This window comes from Ctenopharyngodon idella, chromosome 3, assembly GCF_019924925.1.
Source record: "Ctenopharyngodon idella isolate HZGC_01 chromosome 3, HZGC01, whole genome shotgun sequence".
NCBI lineage: Eukaryota > Metazoa > Chordata > Actinopteri > Cypriniformes > Xenocyprididae > Ctenopharyngodon > Ctenopharyngodon idella.
Window position 1 is genome coordinate 18,269,573 of NC_067222.1, and position 17,087 is coordinate 18,286,659.

The window sequence follows — 17,087 nt, forward strand, 5'->3', positions numbered from 1 at the left end:
CATTAAATCCCAACAGAACATTAAACACTAACAGGTCTCTGAAGATCTCAGCATCTTCACTTATTACAATCCTGACTACATCGCTTTTATACTAAAGTTCTTACTGAGAATTAACAGATATTTAGATGTTAATGTTTTATTGAAAATAATAAAGTTTGGAGTCATCATTATGGAAATCGGTGTTTGCTGTAGTTGGTATCTTGATCCTTGACTTTTTATCAGTTTTTCTCTTGCTGCTTTAACTTTGTGTTTCTGATACACATTTGTTATAGCAAAACATACATGAGAAAATCTGATCAGAAGATATTGGACACTTAGTGATGGTATGGTTATCATGTAGTGGCCTGATTATTTTTTTTTTTTTTCATTTATTTGTATAGCGCTTTTCACGATACATATTGTTTCAAAGCAGCTTTACAGGAAATGCATGTCAACATTACAATTTAGTGTAATCTGTTATCAGAGGTGACTGTGTCCAAATTATATAATTTCAGAAATGTACATGTACAGATCATGCAGTTAGCTAACAATGTATTAATTTAAACAATGTGTTAATTTGATGTAGAAACAATCAGCTCATTAAAGTAATTAATATGTGTTAAAAATGATTAGGATATATAGCAATATTTGGAATGGTGCATGTTGATCCAGAGTTTGCGTCATCTGAAGTCCTCGCAGAGGTTGGGGTCATCTCTTCATGGGTGTTGGTCATCTGAAGTCTTCATAAGAGCCTGGATCCAAACTGAAGCTGATGGACTCTCTAGTCGCCTCGGGACACACGTCCCGAGATAAAACAGTAAACATTAAGCAAAGATAGTCATGTGCAATTGATCTGATATGAAATGTATTATGTGAACGTTTGGCTAAAGAAATGCGTCTTTAATCTAGATTTAAACTGGGTGAGCGAGTCTGAGCCCCGAACATTATCAGGAAGGCTATTCCAGAGTTTAGGAGCCAAATGTGAAAACGCTCTCCCTCCTTTAGTGGACTTAGCTATCCTAGGTACAACCAGAAGTCCAGAGTTTTGTGATCTTAAAGAGCGTGAAGGATTGTAGGGCGATAGAAGATCGGTTAAGTACACAGGAGCTAAACCATTTAGGGCCTTATAGGTCAGTAGCAATACTTTATAATCGATTAGGAACTTAATAGGTAACCAGTGAAGAGATGATAAAATTAGTGTTATATGATCATATTTTCTTGACCTGGTAAGAACTCTAGCAGCTGCATTTTGTACCAATTGTAGCTTGTTTATTGAGGAAGCAGGGCAACCAGCTAGTAATGCATTACAGTAATCTAGTCTAGACGTCATGAAAGCATGAACTAACTTTTCTGCATCAGAAACAGATAACATATTCCGTATCTTAGCAATGTTTCTGAGGTGGAAGAAGGCTGTTTTTGTAACATGTGAAATATGATTTTCAAAGGACAAGTTGCTGTCTAATATAACACCCAGGTCTTTAACTGTTGAGGATGGAGTAACAGAACATCCTTCTAAATGCAGATTGTGTTCTAAGATTTTTGGTCCAATAAGTAATACTTCAGTCTTATCTGAATTTAATAGAAGAAAATTACTGGTCATCCAATGTTTTACTTCTTTAACACACTCTGTCAATTTGGATAATTTAGAGATTTTATCTGGTTGTGATGAAATATATAACTGAGTATCATCGGCATAGCAGTGGAAACTAATTCCATGTCTTCTTATAATATTACCAAGTGGCAGCAAATATATTGAAAATAGCAGAGGGCCTAACACAGATCCTTGCGGCACTCCATAATTTACTATCGTTATCTTAGATTTTTCCCTGTATTGTAAATCATGTGAAATTAACAGCTAATATACTCAGAGATTTGACTCTGAGATGAGATCAGCGAATCAGGCCACTACATGATGACTATACCATCATTAATACGTGACCAACATAATGTCATAAAGAGACACACAGTTAAAGCAGCAAAAGAAAAACCTATGCTAAAAAGTCAAGGGTCAAGAGCCCAACTAAAGCAAACACTGATCAACATAATGGTGATATTCAACTTTTTTTTTCACTAAGACATTAGCATCAAACAGCCTGACTGTTTTCTGGCTGTTTTTTTATGATCAGTAGTGAGGAAGGAGATAAATATCCCTAAATAAAAGTATGAATTTGGGTCTGTTCCTGTAATAACTCGAGAGAGATAGGTCTGAGAATTAAAGATTGGGTTGAGTTCAACAGCAAGCAGTACAATCAACTGCATCACAGATGGACTCCACATGCTCAAACAACAAGCTTCTTTGCTGCTTTTTAAGCTAAGTTCAACTGCATTAGGATATGTTTACACAACACAGTTTACAACTGCCGTTCGTTTACATGACAACAAAGTTTTGGGGGCCTGAAAACACAAACTTTTGAGAACAGATTTCAAAGTGCGAGGTTTTGAAAACGATGCCTTTACCGTCTCCATGTAAACAACAAAAACGTGAAAATTTGGAAAATGTGCTCATTGAATGCATTTTGTGTGAAAGCAATGACACAGACTTCTGTTTGACTGAATGTGTGAAGAGTTTTGAACATGTGGCTTCAGTTTTGACCGATGCTTGTTATCAACTGAGAAACAAACTGTAAACCATCCCAAACAAAAACTGAACAGAAGCTGCAGACAACATTGTAGTGTTTTCTTTCTTTCTTTATTATTATCTTGCATGTCTCCTCTGGTTATGTTTTTTTATGGTTTTTGACAGATGCTCATCATGCGCTGTGATGTGGGACAGTGTTGTTGCGGTGGGTCTCTAGAAGGGAATGGGCCCGTAGTACGCAGTGTAGGCCGCGATAATGCCGGACGTGTCCATCATGTCCTCACAGGCCAAGTTTGCTTCACACACTTCCCTGAGACTGAGACAACACAAGTGTGTGTGAGATACACACGTGTGTGTGTTTAGTGTGTGTGTGTTTAGTGTGTGTGTGTGTGTTTGTACCTCTCCAGCTGAGCCACACTCAGGTCTGCAGCAGCCACTCCAGCTCTCTTCTGTCTCACCAGAGTTGAGGCCTCGTCACGCTTCACAAACAGTCCTGTGAAGGACATTCAGACTCATTCACTCGCCCTATGTGGCGTCAGAGACTTTCTTTCTTCCGTAACGGATCATAAAATCATCCTGTGAAAGCTTTGTGTAAAGAAAAGACCCACATTCATATACTTCTGATAAACTCCTCATACATGATACTTCTGTAGATGTTTTTGACAGTCCCTGCACTGCAGAAATGATGTTCTCCCTCAGTATTGCTGTCTTGTTTTCCAGCACAAATATCTAAACACTCTTAAATCAACATACATTTATTGAGAAGCAAACTTACTTCAGATATTAAGTCTTGTTTACTGAAAAAAAATATCAAAATGAGTGAGTTTGTGCTTAAATCAAGAGCAAATATCTGCCAATGGGGTCAGAAAAATAAACAATTCAAATGGAAAAAAAGATTATTTTTCTGACTCCATTGCCAGATATTTGCTCTTGATTTAAAGCAAAGTTTAGAGACTTGTATAGGAAAACAAGACAAATATTGCATATTTTTATTTATGTTTTTATGTATTTTATTTTAATATAATTTGACAACGTTTCTATCACTATTTGTATCTAACAACACATGCATAAAGAAAACTGTGAAATAGGAGTGTCTGACTGTACGTTTTGTATATAATGCCTTAATTATTATTATTTCAGTAGAGTTTCCCACTTTTGGCTCAATCATTCGTGTAATTACGATATTTCCAGCTCCACCTGAAGGGCAGATATCTTCCTCTGAAGTTCAGCTGGAACTCCAAACAAACACACCTGAAGCAGCTGATCGAGATCTTCAGAAACGGCTGATAATTACAGACGCTAGAGCTCAACGACTGACACCAACCCGTGAACAACACGCTATTCAATTTACCGTTAACAATGAGCAGATTTAACCAACATACAACACATATAAACTACAGCACAGTAAACACACACACATACACACACACACACACACACACACACACACACACACACGGGTGTCTCACCATCATCACTGGGAGCTTCTGCAGGACTCACTGATTTAGTGTCTGAGGAATCAGGAATACCTACAAGAGAACAACACAGAGAGAACAGTCATACACACACTATCACACACACACACTCGCATAATCACAAACACACACACACTGACCTGCGCTCAGACACGCAGCCGTCATGCAGCAGAAGATCAGGAGCGTCAGGCTCTTCATGTTTGTCTCCGTGTTTAGTTGATCTGTGACTGTGTGTCTCTGTGTCACTCACATCATTTATAACGGTGACATCACAATGGCCGGACATCATGATTGGACGAGGAATCGAATATCCACACACACACACACACACACACACGCGCGCGCGCGCGCACACACACACGGGTTTGTTTTGCTATCTTAGTGGGGACATTCCATAGGTGTAATGGTTTTTATACTGTACAAACTGTACATTCTCTCCCCTACACTACCCCTACCCCTAAACCTACCCATCACAAGAAACTGTCTGCATTTTTACATTTTTAACAAAACATTGTTTAGTGTGTTTTTAAAGCTATTTTAAATATGAGTACTCATGAAATGTCCTCATATTTCATGTTTACGTCGCAATACCAGTGTAATACCCTTGTCATTATACAAATTTGTGTCCTCATAAATCACAAAAACGTGCACACACACACACACACACACACACACACTGATGCAGTAGCAGGCGAGAATCCAGGTGGCGCCGTCCACCTGATCACAAACTCCACAAACTTCAAATATCGTGGTTGCGTGTGAGCGGCTCGTCAGCGGAGGAAACCGGCTTCATATAAACGCTTCATATAAAGACTTTAATTACAGACGTTCTTCCAGTAATGATGTTTAGGGCAGAGCAGCATCTGACGCTCCTGTGTTTTCATCACCTGGACGTTTCCTCACATACGGACCCACCGCAGTAATGCGTGTGCCACAGGATTGCACTGAAGCTCGTGGCTTTGGTCCAGGGTTCAGATGCTGAGCTGACATGAACCTCGGACATCAGAGCGTGTTTTTGTGTTCTGGCTCTACCAGCCGTGTCGTGTGCTATTTATTCCCACAGAGACCGTGTTCTTGGACTCCATCTGTGTAATTTTGCCGTCTGAGTTGCGAATCACTGAAGTGCAGAGGCCACAAAAGCTGTAAAAGAATTCTGCGATTTCCGTTCAGGCAGCTCAGAATAAACCGCTTGTACACGTGGATGTTCATAAGATCCAGAGAGACTCACTGAGGTCAGCATGAAATAATGAGCAGATGAAGGCCGTTTTAGGTTTGCAGGAGTTTAATTGTGAAAGCACTTTATTGATAAACAAAGACAGATTAAAAAATCAGCATAACATACAAAGCAACTGATCTCTTGTATGTGAAACATTTGGCTTCAACATTTAGTCCTCAGAGTCAGACTAGGTTCATTTTTGTAGTTTGAATCTATTAAGAAATAAAGTTGCAGTCATGCACTCAGCTTTGAATAACTGTTAATGCGTAAACTGTTAGTAATGCGTAAGAGAAATTGTTAGTATTGCGTAAATATCTGGGCAAACTGGCCCATTGTCATTAAGTGAGAGGACATTAGTAACATACACATGACACAGAAGGATATACGCGTGTGTGTGTGTGTGTGTGTGTATGTGTGTGAATAGGGTTAAATTGACCTATAAATGATTATTTAACCTGTACCTGTCACCTCTCTTTTTGAACATAGATCTGAACTCAAATAGTTGTAATTCATGAAAGCTCTTTTTAAAGAAGACACTCAGCAGATTAGAAAGCACTTCAAGTTTAAGTTCACTGTAAAGCAAATGTACTAAACATTTTATAATTTTATACAAAGATTTTATTTTTAACAAAATAGTCTAAAAATCAAAGCCATATGTCTAAGTTGTGTTCCAAATTTGAAGTTGATATCACAAAAATTGAGGTTCCTGTGAGATTTTGTTTAGGCGCTTTACCAAAAAACCTGTCACCTGTGTTCTCCTGTCAAAAAAATAACAAATTTCTCTTACAACATCACTTCTATCACAAAACAGCAGCCGAATATGGAACCTTGAGACTCGGACCTTTCCATCAATATGCATTTTGTCAAGATTAGAAAATGATTTGATTATAAAATAGTGTAGTAAACTTTGTAAAATATGAAACATGACACTAGGGGTGGGAGCCTGCGAAAAGATTTTAAAGTATGTTTCCATGGTAACACAATGTCTAATTTTAAAACAGTTTTCACAGGATGAATTTCGAGTGTTTAAGCTTTCCAATGACACCTAATTTATGATAATTGCTAAAATATGTGACGGTCAACAGGTTAAATGAAGAACTTCATGCAAATGTGGAGGCGGGGCTCAGTATGGACGCAGATGTGGGTTTGGCCTGTGCTGCTGAGCGCTGAAATACGTTTGATAGGCCAGTTGTGAGCCGAAGCGGAGTGCAAGCAGACGGCAGGGCGAATAATCTTCACAGATCTCAGCACGACGTTCAACCGGAGACTTCAGCCTGAAAAACACACATAAGACGTGTCTGAATGAGCGTCTGACGTCACGTCATTGATCTTACTGTGCATGTCTGTGTTCACATAGAAAATAAAGTGAATTTATTCTCATCCACCAACTTGATCTTTTCAGTTTTTTTTTTTTTTTTTTCAGAAATGGCTCTTTGATACAGGTTCGTTGGTGTTGGTGTCCCCTTTTGCGTCCAAGTTATGCTATGGGAACGCTCCTGCGTGATTGCATCTGAAGCACTTGTTCAACAAACTCCAATGTCATTGGTGCAACATCATCCTGTGACGCGTGACAACATACCGTGGAAGCTATAAAGGATACCCAGAACACAACAGCTGTGACTTCAACAAGCGCTCTGTCAACTGTCTGTCTGTTTAGTGTTTGTTTGTCCTGTAGGCCAATATGTTGTCATAAATAAGTGAATATGGTGACAAAGCAGTTTAGATTTCCCTGTCCCCTGTGCCATCTTTGTGTTATCTGCTTGGGAGCAGAGTAGGCACAGTCAGCTCTCGAGGGGGCTGTGTGCACTGCGATCATCTTCCAACGAGGAGGCTCCACTCCCACCTGGCGAGCAGAGCAACCAGGCTCGGCCCCTTGTGGGGCTCAGATCCTGAGGGTCACAAATGGAGCTGTCAGAGGAGCTCGAGGTGGGTCTGTGCCTTGTCACCTGCTGGTTCCAGTGCTTTTACTTGGAACCCAGAAGCACACTCTGCGGTTTCTTCCACCCTGAGTGAAGGCCCGGTGTTTAAAGTTATCCAGCTCTGAAGAGGTGGATATCATCAGCATTGAGGCAGGGGAATCTGAGGAGTCGCCGACTCTCTCCCTACTTATGAGGAGCTAGTAGAGGTTGTGACTCATGCTGTGGCAAAGTTAAACATTGGCTGGCCAGTCGAGAAGCAGGAAGTCCATTGTAAGAGCAAGTTAGATGAGCGCTTCCTGCCTAAAAGATCACAGCCTCTGGGTTACAGCCAGCCATTCTTTCCAGACCTTCACACTGAGGTGTCTAGGTCCTGGAACAATCCTTTTCTGCCTGACTCTTTAGCCCTATGGTCTCAAACTACTCTACGATCATGGGGCTGAGAGAGCACAAGTATGGGGCAATGCCCAGGACTGGAGACGTTTGCAAGCTATCCCTCCCCTGAGGCTGCATCATCCCTCAAGGCCCCAACGTTGCCACCAAGACCTGCAGAACGACATAACTTGGTGGGCAAAGCTTATGTGGCAGCAGGTCATATCTGCATTCTATGGGCATCTTGCAGGCATACCAGGCTGACCTGCTAAGGGACCTGGATGAGGGCAAGGGTGTGATACCGAGTTGTGTCTCTCATAAAGACATCTTTGGCTGAATCTATCAGGCATCAAGGAAAGGGATAAAGTCTTCCTCTTGGATGCCCCACTTTCCCCTCCTGGCTTCTTTGGCGACGTAGTAAACACGGTCATCAAGAGGTTCCAGGAGGCCAAAAAGCAAGTGGCTGTGTTCCATAGGTTCATCCCTCACCAGAGCCAGGCCCCTGGGGATGGTGCTGCTCTTCTCTCTAGTAATATGGCACATAGTCTTAGAACTGAAACATGACAAACTGGGGCCCAGGTCAGAAAGCAGCAGACAAACTGGCTAAACCGACCGTCTGCTAGCTGCCTCACGTTACAGAAGTCAGAAAATTCAGATAACTCTCAACACATAGAAACTCTTACACCTAGATATTTTCAAATAGAGACTGTGTCTGTACCCCGAATTAGTAAAAACAAAAAACTTCCAAACCCATTTAATGGTAAAAATTTAATTGATGTTCAACAAATAAAAAATAGAGATAATAATGCTAAACAAATGATAAAACTCGGGTTGTTAAATATTAGATCCCTTTCTTCAAAATCACTTATTGTTAATGATATTATCAAAGATAATAATCTAGATGTGCTGTGTTTGACAGAAACTTGGCTAAAACCGGACGATTACATTACTTTAAATGAGTCTAGTCCTCAAGGTTATGATTATCGACACAATGCCCGTCAGAAAGGCAAAGGGGGAGGTGTTGCTGTAATCTATAGTAATATTTACAGTATTAGTCAGAAGTCTTTCAAATATAATTCCTTCGAAACTATGGTACTTTACGTAACATTATGTAAGTTGACATTTGTGCTGGCTACTGTATACAGGCCACCAGGACACAATACAGACTTTATCAAAGAATTTGCTGACTTTCTATCAGAGTTAGTACTAGCTGCAGGTTAAGTCCTTGTTGTTGGTGATTTTAATATTCATGTAGATAATAAAAAAGACGCATTAGGATTGGCATTTGCAGATATTCTAAACTCTATTGGTGTTAGACAACATGTGTCAGGACCCACTCATTGTCGTAATCATACTTTAGATCTAATATTGTCACATGGAATCGATATTGATGCTGTTGAAATTCTGCAGCAGAGTGACGACATCTCAGATCATTATCTAGTCTCGTGTATACTACATTTAGTCAAGGCGGCTAAACTGCCTCCATGCCATAAATATGGTAGAACCATCACTTCTACCACTAAAGATTGCTTTATAAATAATCTTCCTGATCATTTTCATCGCCTTAGCATACCAGACAGCTTAGAAGACCTCGATGTTGCAACAGAAACTATTGCCTCTGTCTTTTCCAGCACATTAGACTCAGTTGCTCCTTTGCGTTTAAAAAAGATTAAGGAAATTAATCCAATGCCATGGTACAATGACCACACTCGGGCCCTAAAGTTAGCAGCCAGAAAAATGGAGCGCAGCTGGAAGAAATCAAAACTAGAAGTATTTCGTATTTCGTGGAGAGAGAGAATGATTGAGTACAGAAAGGCCTTAAAATCTGCTAGATCTGCCTATTTTTCAAAACTCTTAGAAGAAAATAAACACAACCCTAGGTATTTATTTGATACAGTGGCTAAATTAACAAGAAATAAAGCTTCAACTTCTGATGTTTCCAAAGAGCACAGCAGTAATGACTTTATGAACTTCTTTACTTGCAAGATTGATAATATTAGAGAAAAAATAATAACCATGCAACCGTCTACTACAGTATCGTGTCAGATAGTGCATTGTAGTGTCCCTGAGGAAAAATTCAATTCATTTACTGCTTTAGGAGAGGAAGAATTGTCTAAACTTGTTAAATCATCAAAATCAACAACATGTATGTTAGACCCTATACCGACTAAGCTATTGAAAGAAATGCTTCCAGAGGTCATAGACCCTCTTCTCAATATCGTCAATTCATTTTTATCATTAGGATACGTACCAAAAACTTTTAAGCTGGCTATTATTAAACCTCTTCTTAAAAAACCACAACTTGATCCTAGAGAATTAGTCAATTACAGGCCGATCTCAAATCTCACTTTTCTGTCAAAAATACTAGAAAAGGCAGTATCATCACAGCTATGTTCCTTTTTAGAAAGAAATGGTATCTGTGAGGATTTCCAGTCAGGATTTAGACCGTACCATAGTACTGAGACTGCTCTCATTAGAGTTACTAATGATTTGCTCTTATCATCAGATCGTGGTTGTATCTCTCTATTAGTGTTACTGGATCTTAGTGCAGCATTTGACACTATTGATCACAATATTCTTTTAAATAGACTCGAAAATTATGTTGGCATTAGTGGAATTGCATTGTCATGGTTCAAATCATACTTATCTGACCGTTATCAGTTTGTAGTAGTAAACGAAGAGATGTCATATCGATCACAAGTTCAATATGGAGTACCACAAGGCTCAGTACTAGGACCGTTACTGTTCACTCTGTACATGCTACCCTTGGGAGATATCATTAGGAAGCATGGCGTTAGTTTTCACTGTTACGCTGATGATACTCAGCTCTATATTTCTTCGCGCCCTGACGAAACTTACCAATTCACAAAATTAACGGAATGCATAGCTGATATAAAAAATTGGATGACCAGTAATTTCCTACTACTAAATTCAGAAAAAACAGAGATTCTAATTTTTGGACCAAAAACTTCTTCACGTAATAACCTAGAATATTGTCTAACACTTGATGGCTGCTCTGTTAAGTCTTCGTCGTCAGTTAGGAACCTAGGTGTGCTCTTTGATACCAATCTTTCATTTGAAGGCCATGTTACTAGCATCTGTAAAACCGCATTCTTCCATCTTAAAAATATATCTAAACTACGACATATGCTCTCAATGAAAAATGCAGAACAGTTAGTTCATGCGTTCATGACCTCAAGGCTAGATTACTGTAACGCTCTACTGGGTGGTTGTTCTGCTCGCCTGATAAATAAACTACAGCTCGTACAAAATGCAGCAGCTAGAGTTCTTACTAGAACCAGGAAGTATGACCATATTAGCCCAGTTCTGTCAACACTGCATTGGCTTCCTGTTAAACATCGTATAGATTTTAAAATCTTGCTAATTACTTACAAAGCACTAAATGGTTTAGCTCCCCAGTACCTGAGCGAGCTCCTAATTCATTATAGTCCTTCACGTCTATTGCGATCTCAGAATTCAGGCCAGCTGATAATACCTAGAATATCAAAATCAACTGCAGATGGTAGATCCTTCTCCTATTTGGCACCTAAACTCTGGAACAATCTTCCTAGCATTGTTCGGGAAGCAGACACACTCTGTCAGTTTAAATCTAGACTAAAAACGCATCTCTTTAACCTGGCATACACATAACACATTACCAATTTATATTTCCAAATCCGTTAAAGGATTATTAGGCTGCATAAATTAGGTCAGCCGGAACCGGGAACACTTCCTATAACACCTGATGTACTCGTTACATCAGAAGAAGAATGGCATCTACGCTAATATTAGTCTTTCTGTTTATCCCGAGGTTCACCGTAGTCAACCGGATCCGGGCCGTATCCAGGTGAGACCAAGGACCTGCACCTTGACACGACCACAACGCAGCCCTGAAGTATCAGCAGAGATTGAGTCAACTAGATCATCCCCTGTGAAGGCCTCATCGACACGACAGCCACGACACAGTTCCTCAACAACCGTCCATACCGGCGTGATGAATACGATCCTCAATTGGATGGAACTGAAATAAATACTTTTAATGTTGCGATCCTATTGGACTTATGATAGCAACCTGAATTGTAACAAAGCACTGTTGGCCAGAGGAGAACTGGCACCCCGACTAAGCCTGGTTTCTCCCAAGGTTTTTTTCTCCATTTTAACACCAATTTGCCACTTGTCTGCCACCTGATGTCACCTGATGGAGTTTGGGTTCCTTGCCGCTGTCGCCTCTGGCTTGCTTAGTTGGGGACACTTGACTTGACATTTTGATATTCAACAGTGCTTTTGATCTGCCTGCATTGACACTATTCTTTAAGAGCTGCTGTGCAGTCAAACAATGTACCAGTTATCAATGTAAAGCTGCTTTGACACAATCTACATTGTAAAAAGCGCTATATAAATAAAGGTGACTTGACTTGACTTGACTGCCAGAGAGAAGCCCAAACTGTGAATGAGCTTCTCACACCACCAACAACAGAAGGAGAGTGTTGTTTCTTAAGCCCCCCCTCAGTGAGACTCACTCTCACTCGAAGCCTTCCCAGGAGAAGACAGATCTGAGGACTATCATTCTTTCTAAGAAGACCTCAGGAAATCGGTCTGCTACCCCCACCATGCTCTGTGTTTTGGGGCACAGCAGTTTCCAACGAGACCACTGCTCAGTGTCCGCCCGGTCCCGTTGTGGCACTGGGAGAGTTGCCTCCTCAGAGGAGGGTTATAGAGCAGTATGTTCGGTTGTTCCCTCCCAGTCATCCACTTCAGGGCATCGGACTCACTGCTCACAATGTGAGAGACTGATTCCCTTGGTAGAATTTTTGGCAGCATGGAAAACAAAGGTGTCTCGATGGGTCTTGCAGATGATAGAAAAAGGGTACAGGGTTCTGTTTGATTCTCGTCCACCTCGATTCAAGGGGGTATTATCCAAGGTAGTCATCCCCGAGCAGGCTCAGGTGCTGGAACAGGAGGTTCAGTCTCTCTTGTTGAAATAGGCCATAGAATGTGTTCCTCTTCCTGAGAGAGAGTATGGATTTTTACAGCCAGTACATCATAGTTCCCGGGACGGATGGGGGATTACGTCCCAATTTAGATCTTCAGCAGCTGAACTGAGGACGTACAGGTTCAAGATGTTGACTATCAGCCTTATCATGACTCAGCTCAGATCTGAGGACTGGTTTGTCACAATAGATATAAAGGATGCGTATTTCCATATATCCATCGTTCCTTAACACAGAAAGTTTCTCAGGTTTGCGACTATTTGCGACTCCGGGGCAACTGTATTCTCAACTACATAGGCGACTGGCTAATTCTAGCTAATTCTAGGCTAATTGTCACAGCCTCTTTGCAAACTGGCACACTAGATCCTCCCCAGATCCACTGGGGCTGGATACCATGGTGCAGATGTGGCAGAGGCTGCGTCTATATGCATTTCCCCCAATCGCTCTGCTCCTGGGAGTTCTAAAGAGAGTTTGCCAGGACGGGGTTTGTCTACTGTTAGTAGCCCCATTCTGGACGGCCTGAGAGTGGTTCACTGACATTTTAGCTTTCCTGGACGGCTCTCCTTGGGAGATTCTCGTCAGGAGGGACCTTCTGTCGCAGGCCAGGGGCACAATCTATCACCCCCGGCTAGAGATGTGGAAACTATGGGTTTGGCCCTGAGGGGTACCAACTCCTGAACTCTTGTCTCTCAACAGAGGTTGTTGAGACCATCCTAAACACTAGAGCTCCCTCCACGAAGAAACTGTATGCCTTAAAGTGGAGAGTATTCACTTTATAGTGCAGAGAATGCCAGTTGGACCCAGTTAATTGCCCAATTGATTCAGTGCTGGAGATCCTACAGGATCGTTTTTCTGCCGTTTATCTCCCTCCACGCTCAAGGTTTAGGTAGTGGCCATACCTGCTAACCACGCTTCTCTAGGCCAGTGTTTCTCAACCCTGCCCCTGGAAGACCCCCAACACTCTTATTTTGAAAGTCCCCTCTGTCTGACACACCCATTTCCAGGTCCTGGAGTTTCTTCTGTTAAGGCGATGATTCGAATTAGGTGTGTTTCATAAGGGAGACAAACAAAATGTGCAGTGTTGGGGGTCCTCCAGGACCAGAGTTGAGAAACACTGCTCTAGGTGATGGGTCTTTGGGTAGACACCACCTAGTATCTTGTTTCCTTCGTGGCACTTTGAGGTTAAGGTCTGCTACACACGCAAGAGTCCTGGCCTGGGATCTGGCCATGGTTCTAGAGAGGTTGTCCCTGGCACCCTTCGAGCTCATTGATTCTGTTTCGGAGAAGTTCCTCACTCTCAAGATGGCTGCTCACTATTACTTCTCTTAAGAGAGTAGGAGATCTGAAGGCCCTGTCAGTCAGCTCATTCTACTTAGAGTCTGCTCCTGGTAGGGTCAAAGCAATCCTTCAGCTTAGACTGGGTTACGTGGGTTAAGTCCCAACTAACATTGCATGCTCAGTGGTCTTGCAGGCCTTTAATCCTCCTCCATTCGTATCTGTGGATCAAGAGAAGCTAAACTTGCTGTGCCCTGTAATGGCTCTTGAGTGTTACATCCACCAGACTGGCATACGAGTGGCATAAGACTGAGCAGCTGCTGGTGTGCTTCAGTTTATCCAAGTGAGTTTCTCTCCAAGAAGTGTGTGACGCAGCAGGCTCGGTCTCTCCGCACACTTTTTCTCCATTTTTATCACGTGTTTGTCACCTGATGTCACCTAGAGTTTGGGTTCCTTGGGGCCATCGCCTTTGGCTTGCTTAGTTGGGGACACTTGACACTTGATATTCAACAATTTTTTTGACCTGCCTGCATTGACACCATTGTATGCAAACTGAACTGAACTGGACGATGACATCACTGTTTTCTCCAGTGCTGATATATAGATAAATTAACTAAATTAATAACTATTGATTTTTACAACAGAATGAATCAATACATAATTTACTTAAGCTGGACAATGACACCATTTTCTTCTAGAGCTGCTGTGCAGGCAAAATTATTGACCAGTTATCACTGTAAAGCTGCTTTGACACAATCTGCATTGTAAAAAGTGATATATAAATAAAGGTGACTTGACTTGACTTGCCTTTCATCAGATTTTATATAGTCTGGAATTGGATTCTGCACCAAAGTCTCAAGAGCTCTCATCCGAAGCTGTGCTCAAGTGACTCACACTAGGACAGGCATCTCGTCAGTATGGCGCAGTGTATATATCGTTCCCATGGTGTCATCACTTGGACACAGTGTAGAGTTCCCTCAAAAGGGATCATCTCAGTTACGACAGTAACCTTGGTTCCCTGAGAAGGGAACGAGATGCTGCGTCACCTTGTCATACTTTCTGCATGCTTGTGAGAGACTTGCTTCAGCCAATCAGAAGCTGACTCTGTTGTGTTACAGGTATTAGCCACAGGGTGACATTGCACCAATGACATTGGAGGTTGTTGAACACGTGCTTCAGACACAATCACGGAGAAGTGTTCCTGTAGCGTCATTATTTGCATGCAGCGTCTTGTTCCCTTCTCAGGAACCATGGTTACAGTCGTAACTGAGACGTTTTCAGTATGTTTTTGTCCTCAGGACTGATACGCAGATGAATCACTAAATTCTATAAACATCAGCTGCTTTTCACAGTCAGTTCCTAGATTTATGTTTGTGTGTTTTTGTACATACTTAGCTATTGTTTGGGAACAAATTAGTTCCCAGAAGTGAGCTAGATCTGACAAAACCTTCACCTTCAATCTTATTTTCAAAAGCAATATATAAATAAAGTAAATTATGGTTTTATAATATTTTTGTTAAAAATGTAACAATACAGTCACTGTTCTCTGAGAGTTTGGTTACAGTATTTATAACTAGATGTATATAAATGCAAGTCTGTGGAATGTGTGTATGTATGTGTGAGAGAGAGTGTGTGTGTGTGTGAGAGTGTGTGTGTGTGTGTGTGTGTGTGTGTGAGAGAGAGAGATAGAGAATGTGAGAGAAAGAGAGAGAGTGTGTGTGTGTGTGTGTGTGTGTGTGTGTGTATGTGTGTTTGAGTGTGTTTACTATACCTCCTGTAGATGTATGGGTTGTACATGGCATCTTGTGGATTCCTCATGAAAGCATTTGCTTGATACGGATTCACAAACACTGAAATGAAACAGATCTTTAATATAAAACACAATAATATAGGAGAAACGAACATCAACAACGTCTCATCATGGCACTGATCTGGAGTCATTCATATGAGCCAGGAATTTAAACACAGACGCGCTGCGGTCGACCAACACATGAAGCCAAAGCAAACAGAGACCGAAGCCAATCAAGAATGCTTACCCTCAAATGACTCGCGGCTCTCCTGGGAATCTACAGGGAGAGAGACACTTCTATTAGTGTGTGTGTGTGGGTGTGTGTGTGTGTGTGTGCGTGTGCGTGTGTGTGTGTGTGTGTGTGTGTGTGTCTGTGTGTGTGTGTGAGCTAGCAGTTTGTTGACAGCTTCATACAGACCATAAGCAGCAGTGAGTGCCAGTGAAACACACAGTAACACACAGTGAAGAAAGACACTCATGACTGCAGCAGAACCGACTGAAACAGATGAATCAGACACAATGATGCACTTTACACCATCAACACACTCTCACACTCACAGCTATGTAACAGAAGAAATATCACAGACATCTTTTGATTTTATATAGAGCTGATAGACAGACAGATCTGACGTACCTGAAGAGCTGAATCTGTCTGTGGATCTTCTGCATCAATCTCTGGTTGTTTTTCACGATTCGCGAGCTCTTATAAACCCTTCACGCCCCCCACCCTGTCTGTCTGCTGTTTCCACCGACTCAATCGCACCATGATCACACAAACAGATGACATCACAGGTGTGTGAGCATGTTTTTGTCACATCTGGAGTCAGACAGAGAGTAAACAAACCAGAATAACACCAGAGAGAGAGAGACAGCAGTGAGCTGAAAAACAGGTCCTGCTCTGAAGCTGCTCAGATGAGCTTGAGATGGTGAAGCAGTTCATTTATTTGTGGTTAAACTGGGACAAACTACTGCTAACCACCCAAAGTCCACGGCAGGGAGCGTCACGAGGGTGGAAATGAACAACTGAAGCAACTCGTGATGGACAAACACTGAGAAATAGAAACCAGAGACACTGGAAATATTGAGCGTTTAGTCCTCCATCACTAGATCATGTCTATCTGACTGTCTGTCTTTCTCAGTACAAATCGCTGCTGCTCTAAATATTTGACACACGCTCGAGATACAGAGCTCGGCCCAACACACACACACACACACAGTCACAGTGTGTGATCAGGCATGAGTCATGAGTGTGTGGGATGTTTGATGGCAATGGGAAGATTTATCTATGTTTATCTCACTCGCAACAGTAGTAGTTTGTGTAGTAACTCTCAGTTTGTTCATAGTAACTTAAAGACAAACATGCCAAAACAACCACACAGTTTATATGGAATACACTCATATTTGCATCAATAACCTGATATTTGACAGTAGATGTGTGTCAGAAACAGGGACAGATCCTTTCTCTCTCAAAGCTAATCATTTTAATAACTTGAATA

At 41.4% G+C, this 17,087-nt stretch overlaps 2 protein-coding genes across 2 annotated transcripts; both read right to left on the reverse strand.

The window, feature by feature from the left end:
• Positions 1-223: 223 nt before the first annotated feature.
• bglap (bone gamma-carboxyglutamate (gla) protein) lies at positions 224-5,139 on the reverse strand. Its single transcript, XM_051885990.1, has 4 exons — positions 4,173-5,139; positions 4,027-4,086; positions 2,957-3,050; positions 224-2,873 (listed from the first exon to the last, which is right to left on the reverse strand). Exons 1-4 carry the CDS (start codon positions 4,228-4,230, stop codon positions 2,771-2,773), a joined length of 315 nt encoding a protein of 104 aa, XP_051741950.1. The 5' UTR covers positions 4,231-5,139; the 3' UTR covers positions 224-2,770.
• A 157-nt stretch (positions 5,140-5,296) lies between these two features.
• Positions 5,297-16,674, reverse strand: mgp (matrix Gla protein). Its single transcript, XM_051885991.1, has 5 exons — positions 16,226-16,674; positions 16,010-16,087; positions 15,839-15,868; positions 15,574-15,652; positions 5,297-6,522 (listed from the first exon to the last, which is right to left on the reverse strand). Exons 2-5 carry the CDS (start codon positions 16,068-16,070, stop codon positions 6,372-6,374), a joined length of 321 nt encoding a protein of 106 aa, XP_051741951.1. The 5' UTR covers positions 16,071-16,087; positions 16,226-16,674; the 3' UTR covers positions 5,297-6,371.
• Between the last annotated feature and the right edge of the window lie 413 nt (positions 16,675-17,087).